This window comes from Monodelphis domestica, chromosome 5 (genome assembly GCF_027887165.1).
Source record: "Monodelphis domestica isolate mMonDom1 chromosome 5, mMonDom1.pri, whole genome shotgun sequence".
In the NCBI taxonomy this organism is placed as follows: Eukaryota; Metazoa; Chordata; class Mammalia; order Didelphimorphia; family Didelphidae; genus Monodelphis; species Monodelphis domestica.
Genome location: NC_077231.1, coordinates 105601036 through 105608979, shown reverse-complemented (window position 1 = coordinate 105608979; position 7944 = coordinate 105601036). Strand labels below are relative to the sequence as shown.

Below are 7944 nucleotides of genomic sequence, written 5' to 3'. Positions count from 1 at the left end.
AAAGAAGTTACATTATGCTGAGATGAACAATACAATAGGCAACAAACCAATATCAGCAATAAACTTATACGTTCTAAATGCCTTGGCATTCAAATTAATAAAGAAAATATTAACTAATCTATAATAAGTATTGATAGTAAAACAATAGTCACAATTGACCTCAATATCCTTTTTTCAGTCTTAGATAAGTCTAACAGAACAATGAACAAAAGGAAAAATGTAGAACTGATCTTTCATATGGTTTTATATAAGAATATGCATATTTATTATTTCCACATTGAACTCTTGCAAAAATTTACAATGTGCAAGGGCAAAGAGATTATGAAAATATATGTAAAAAGGCAGAAATAGTTAATACATTCTTTATATGCCATAATGCAATAAAATAATAATTATTTCAGTGACCACAAAAGATACAGACCTACATGGAGACTTCAAAATGAAGTCCTAAAAAATGAATAGGTCAAAGAACAAATCATTGAGACAATAATTATTTTTTTAAATTATAGATTAATGAAAAAATAATAGTAAAATGGCATGCCAAAATTACTGTGATTCACCTAACAGTCCATAGGGAAAATTATATTCTTACAAAGATATATAAACAAAATAGGAAAAATTAGAATTCATGAAATGAAGATGCCTTTAAAAAAATCAGAAAATGAACAAATAAATTTAAAATAAACACAGAAGATATTAAAAAGAAAGGAACCTCTTATCTGAGAAACCATCTATAAAATTTCCCCCCAACATTGTTTTCCTTCTAATCTTGTCTACATTAGTTTTATTTGTACAAAACTTTTCAATTTAATGTATTCAAAATTATCTAATTTACTTCTCTCAATGCCTTCTATCTCTTGTTTATTCATAAATTCTTCTAATCATAAATCTGATAGATAATATGTGCCCTGTGAAATAACCTGTTCTTCTAATTTGTTTATGATATCTCTATGTCTAGGTCATGTATACATTTGACCTTATCTTGGTAAATGGTATAAGATATTGGTATATATCTCATTTATGCCAGATTGCTTTCTAGTTTTCCCAACAATTTTTACCAAGAAGTGAATTCTTATTCCAAAAACTTAGATCTTTTCTTTTGCCAAACACAAGATTATTATAATCTTTTACAACTATTTGTTATATGTCTGTTCTGTTTCACAAATTAACTTTTCTATTTCTTAGCCAGTACCAGATAGTTTTGATAATTACTGCTTTATGATATAGTTCAAAATCTGGAGGAAAGGTGAGAAAAATGGAGACACTAATACATTGTTGGTGGAACTGTAAATTGATCCAACTATTTTGGAGAGCAATCTTGGATTTTACTCAAGGAGTTATTTTGGGGGAATTTTATCCAAAAAGTACATACTTTTTAACCTAACAGTACCACTATTAGGCTTATTTCTTAAGGTACTCAGGGGAAAAGGAAAATAACATATAGTTAACATATTTATAGGAACTTTTTTTTTTGTGGTGGCAAAACCCTGGAAATTGAAGGGATAATTAAACCTTCTCAATTAAACACCAAATTAGAAATCCTGAAATTGAAGGGATTCCCATTAATTGAGGAATGGCTAACCAAGTTGTGGTATAGGATTGTGATGCAATACAACTACGCCATGAAAAATGATGAACAGGTCCATTTTGGAAAAACATGGAAAGACCTACAAGAAATTATGAAGAGCTAAGTGTGCAGAACCAAGAGAACATTATATATAGGAAGAGAAATATTATTTGAAGAATGACTTGTGTATGACCACCTCCAGAGAAAGAACTGATAAATTGAAATAAGTAAGGCATAGTTTTATATAAAAAAGATCTTTATCAAATGGTGCCTTCTCTATTGGGGAGAGGGAAGGGAAGGTAGGAGTTAACTAGAACTTTTAATGCAAATTAAATTAATGAAACAAACACATTTTTTAAATAAGGGGGAAATATATAAATTATAAGCAAAAAATAACTATGGAAATGATAAAAGTAAAAAATGGTTCTTTGAAAAGACTAATAATATTGACAAATCATTAGCTTTTCTGATTAAAAAAAAAACAGAAAATCAATGAAATATCAGCTAAGCAAGAAGTTACAGCTGATCCAGATGAAACAGAATAATAATCAAAACAGTTATATGCTAACAAAACAGACAACACAAAAGACACAGAGAAATGCCATAATATCAGAAGATAAGATAGAGATCTTAGATTGCCCAATCTCAGTAAAGGAGAATTCTACAGAGTTGTTATTCAAATTTTTTTTTTTAAAAACCCTTACCTTTCATCTTGGAATCAATATTGTGTATTGGTTCCAAGGCAGAAGAATGGTAAGGCCTAGGCAATGGGGGTCAAGTGACTTGCCCAGGGTCACACAGCTGGGAAGTGTTTGATCCAGATTTGAACCCAGGACCTCCCATTTCTAGGTCTGGTCAATTATTGTGAATGGTTTTCCTGATATTTAACCATCCTTGCATTCCTGGTATAAATCCCACCTGATCATAGTGAATTACCCATGTGATGACTTGCTGGAATCTTTTTGCTAGTATCCTGTTTAAGATTTTTTTTAAACCCTTACCTTCCATCTTGTACTCAATACTGTGTATTGGCTCCAAGGCAGAAGAGTGGTAAGGGCTAGGCAATGGGGGTCAAGTGACTTGCCCAGGGTCACACAGCTAGGAAGTGTCTGAGGTCATATTTGAACCTAGGACTTTCTGTCTCTAGGCCTGACTGAATCCACTGAGCCACCCAGATGCCTCCCTATCAGAGTCTTAAAGACCATTTAATACCTAGAATTCAAAAATTATTCCTAAAAATTTAGGAAGAAACTTACACAATCATTTTATTTATGATACAGCTATATTCCTAATACATAAAGCAAGGAAAAATAAAAAGAGCAAGACAACTATAGGTCTGTATCAACTCAAAAATTTTCAAACAAAACCCTTTCAGATTATAATGATTTATTCAAGAAATCATTCATTATCAACTACTGGGATCAGGGCTGCAAGGACAGTTCAATATTAAGAAAACAATCAACATAATCATTTGAAAAACCAAAAATAACCAAATCCACATGATCATATCAATAGATATATAAAAAACCTTTGACAAAGTATAACCCTCTTCTATGCTAAAACAAAGAAAAACTAAAAAACCTATACTATAAGAATAGGCATAGAGGGGCATTTTTAAAATGTAAAAAAGCATGTCTAGAACTAAAAATCAAGAATCGTATGAGAGTGATACATTAGAATAAAGAAGAGAGTGAAGTAAAGATGCCTGCTCTCCCCCCAAATATTCGATATAGAACTAGAAATGCTAACCACAGTAATTAGACAAGAGAAAAAAAAATAGTCACAAAGACAGGTAAAAAGGAAATAAAACGATCTCCATTTGCTGATAATATAATGATTTTCTTGGGAAAATCTGGGGAACCAGGAATGATACTAAATGAGACAATAGCAAGGTTGCTGAAGAAATTAACGATTCTGTATAATTAATCATAAATCAAAAGAAGCAATCATAGAAAAGGAAATCCTATTCCAATTAACTACAAAATCCATAAAATATCTGGGAATCTTCCCATTGGGTCCCGGGTGTATAAACAACAACCACAACCAAAAAAAAATCGTTTGAGGATTAGAAAGAAAGGTCCAAGGGAACAATGCTTTCCTGGTTGCCCTTCCCACTTTACATTCACTGTCTTGCATGTACCATCTCAGGTCTATTTCATCTCCTGTCATTCCAACCTTCCTGTCCCCTAAATGATATATCCCTTGCAGATCCTCCTTGTTTGTTTCCTGCTTCCCCCAGCAACCACTAAAATCTAGAGAAGTGATGGTGATGACTATCTTGAAACTTGTTTCCATCTAATAAGGCAGAGCATGCTCAGTAGGCAGGTCAGGTTTAGCTCCCAAACGGCTGCCCTCATTCGACCCCTTCCGCGATATTTGGCTCTCCCCTACAGTTTTTTTTTTTTTGAGGAAGCAACATGTTTCCTTTCCTTCTATTTCCCCTCTCCTCCCCTTTTCAAGGCCCAAAGAGAAACTAAGTGGATACAAAGGTCCCACTCTCATTGCAGCCAATAAGTGGGTTGCGAGGGGAGGAGTTTATGGCTGTGGGTTGCTTTGTGAAGCTCAAGTTCTTAGGGAAACCGTCTCTGGTAGTTGTGGTGCGTTCTAACCTTCGCTGCATCTGTCACCACGGGAAATGCTGCAGACTATGGAAGTCGTCTGACTTGGGGAAAGATCAGGTCGGGTTTTCTGAGGATCATGGGCATTTAAAACAAATCAGGAGGCCTTTTGGGAAAGCCGGATTGGGGCGACTAAGAAAATGACCCATATGTTAAACGCAGCCGCAAATAGAGTGAAATGGACCAGATCTAGGACTGCTAAAAGGGCTGCCTGCCTGATGGCTGCGGCATATGCTCTGAAAACCCTCTACCCCATTATAGGCAAACGTTTAAAGCAGCCCGACTGCAAGAAAAATCAGGAGGAAATTTGCCCGACTGCAGAGAACGGGGAGAAACTGCATTGCACCGAGGGCTCTTGGAAGAAAGCTCCGGGAGTGAATGCGGATTTTTTCAAACAGCTTCTGCAGCTTCGGAAAATTCTCTTCCCCAAACTTGTGACCACCGAAACAGGTTGGCTATGCCTCCATTCCGTGGCTTTAATCTCGAGAACTTTTCTTTCTATCTACGTGGCTGGTCTAGATGGAAAAATCGTGAAGAGCATTGTGGAGAAAAAACCGGGCACTTTCATCATTAAATTAATCAAATGGCTCATGATCGCAATTCCTGCAACATTCGTGAACAGTGCAATAAGGTATCTGGAGTGCAAGCTTGCTTTGGCTTTCAGAACTCGACTAGTAGACCATGCCTATGAGACCTATTTCACCAATCAGACTTACTACAAGGTGATCAATATGGACGGGAGACTTGCCAACCCCGACCAGTCTCTTACTGAGGATATTATGATGTTCTCCCAATCTATCGCCCATCTGTATTCTAATCTGACCAAACCCATTTTGGATGTGATGCTGACTTCCTATACTCTCATCCAGACTGCTACATCCAGAGGAGCGAGCCCAATTGGGCCTACGTTGCTGGCAGGGCTTGTAGTGTATGCTACTGCCAAAGTATTGAAAACATGCTCTCCCAAATTTGGTAAATTGGTGGCTGAAGAAGCTCACAGGAAGGGATATTTGCGGTATGTGCACTCTCGAATTATAGCCAATGTGGAAGAAATTGCCTTTTATAGAGGACATAAGGTAAGGCAAAAATTAAGGTGATAGTTGTAATGTGAGATGGCTAGATGCAGGTACTGCAGAAAAAGATAGTCTGTTGTCTTACTTACTTAATGGTTTAGATTCCAATGACATCAAAAATGAAAAGATATGCTCTATTACTTTTTAAAATCTCTAATGAAATTGCAGGCTATATTTGCTAAAGCTTCATTTTTCTTAAATATTTAGAGTAAGAGTAATTTCATTCATTTTAGACAAAAAATGTGCTTAGTTTGACAAATACACTCAATATGTCCCACCATTTATTTTCTTAAAACTAAAGCCCATAGTCAAGTCAAAAAATGTACATGTGGGAAATGCAAATAATGCATTTTCATTGTAAAATGAAAACATACAGATTGCTATTTTGACTATTCTTCTAGGAGAAGTATTTAGAATACTATGAAAGAAAATATGTGCATAATTTTGAAATTATCTAAATATAAAAATAGAATTAGCAATTAGGAATTTTATATGTAACATTGCATCTGCAAAGCTAGACATCTTATGATTCTACCTAACATGACTTTAATCTATATTTATTAGTTGCCAGACCCAAAGATGGCACTGTATCAAATATAACCTTTAAGATAAAAAGTCATAGCACAATATCACACACAGGCTTCTAAGCAAAGTTCTAAGTTGATAGTTATTTATTATGACTATATAGCTTAATAGAATGGGGGGGGGGGAGTAAAAGGAGGTGTTTAGGCATGCAATGTAAATACCTGTCTTTTTTCCCTATAGGTAGAAATGAAACAACTGCAGAAAAGTTACAAGGCTTTAGCAGAGCAAATGAATCTCATTTTATCTAAACGTTTATGGTACATTATGATAGAGCAATTCTTGATGAAGTATGTCTGGAGCAGCAGTGGACTAATTATGGTAGCTGTACCTATTATCACTGCAACTGGCTTTGCAGATAGTGGTAATAACATTTTTACTTTATTTCAAATATTTGTTTTAAATGGAAATAATTTTAAGAGAGCTTTTACTACTTTTCCTGTTAGTAATAATGTGTGTTAGTAGTAATATTTCTAAAACGATTAAGGTTAGGACCTAAACTTGTGTTGGAAGATGTAGATTATTTCTTGCCTCTGCCATTTACTAGCTATTATTACCTTTGGCAAGTCACTTCTTTATAGTCACTTCTCTAAGTCTTCACTTCCTCATCTATAAAATGGGAATCTAACAGAATTTTTGACTAACTTAAATAAAATAACATATATATATATATATATATATAGCTATAATATGCATAAATAATCTATTTAAGCCTAAAGAGGGAATCTCCTATATACCGTACTCCACAAGTGGTCTTGTAATTTTTGACTGAAGATCTCTCATGAATCCACTACCTCCTGAAGCAACTTATTTATAATAGCCATAATTGCTAAGAGTTTTTTCTATCCATCAAGACTGAATTTATACTTTTTGCAACTTTCACCTTTTGGGGTTAATTTAACCCCTCTTCCATGTGACAAGACCTTCAAATAATTGAAAACAGTTATCATTTCCCTTCTGTTTTGTAAGACAAAATAGCCCCAATTTCTCCAGCCAATTAATGGAGCCTGTCCCTTTTAGATTTAAGAAAATTTTGTTCTTCCCATTATTAGAGATGAGTTCACTTGAGAATGAAAAAGCTGCAACTATGAGTTTTCTCCCAGAGCCTTTAACTTTTCTCCAGCCTTTAACTTACATAGACCTACTGAAGACCTATAGAGTTTTTTTTAAAACTGGGTAACTGGGAACCCCAGAAATGTTTGGTGAGTTTTGGTGAATAATTAATCATTGCTTAGTTATGACCTAAGCAGCAGAAATAAAGATTGGGAAAATGTTCTAAGATAGACACTGTAAGTTAGGATAAGGTCTCTTACTAAGGTGACCTGTTCTTTGAACAAGGAACAAGGAAGAGCTGCCAAAGATAAAGGCCAAATCTCTGCTGTCCCATCTCTTGCCTGGGAGATGGTAAGCCTCAGAGTGAAGAGAACCTTAGAGGGAGCAGAAATGGGAAGGCTTCTGCCACTGCAGTTACCATCTAAGGGAGGCAAGCCCAGGGACTCCACCTGTGCAGCAGAGACACTATGCCCTATGGGGAGTCTAGCTTAGCTGCAGAGCAAGCCATCTATTGCTAATGATAATGAACTTTGTGAATACTCTCCTGAGAAAGAAAAGCCCCTGAAGCTCCAGTTGTGAGTTGCCTTCTCCATATCAACTCCCTCTATGTGTGCTTCACTTTTGTGGTACTCTTAAGCTGGTGTCCATTCTTCTCAAGGTTACTATATGTATCTGTGGGAGATTTTGCCTCATGTTTAGGGGGAAAGTTTTGTAACAAGCGTTTTAGCCATCTTAGCAAATATTGTGATAAGAGCCAGTTGAGACTTCTCCCTGTAGCTTGCTAATAGAAGGCGCACCGGTGGTCCCACAGGGTAGATACTCTTGAACCCTAGGGAGCAATCATCTTCTTGAGATCCAATTTGGGAGTGAGTTCAAATTAGAGAAGCTGTCCAGAAAAGGGACAACACTGAACTAATCCTAGTTATCTGCCTTTGATACTCTCCAATACTCCTTAAAATGTGGTGCCTAGAATTGAAATACAGTGCTGCAGAGGTAGTGTTACTAGTATCGAGTCCATCCAATGAGACAGTCACCTTCCTATCCCTGAAAA

General features: G+C 35.7%; 1 protein-coding gene across 3 annotated transcripts in view; it reads left to right on the top strand.

The window, feature by feature from the left end:
- Positions 1–3891: 3891 nt before the first annotated feature.
- The window catches only part of ABCD2 (ATP binding cassette subfamily D member 2), a 113476-nt gene continuing 109423 nt past the window's right edge, over positions 3892–7944 (top strand). For 2 of the 3 annotated variants that reach the window (XR_008912159.1, XM_056799010.1), the window contains exons 1-2: positions 3896–5261; positions 6024–6204. Coding sequence is in view for 2 of the 3 variants with exons in the window: in XM_056799010.1 (XP_056654988.1) it covers positions 4326–5261; positions 6024–6204 (1117 nt within the window). In the remaining variant the exon portion in view is untranslated. Of the gene's footprint in view, positions 5262–6023; positions 6205–7944 lie in introns of all 3 variants that reach the window. The other variant, XM_001367263.5, reaches the window with a different exon arrangement.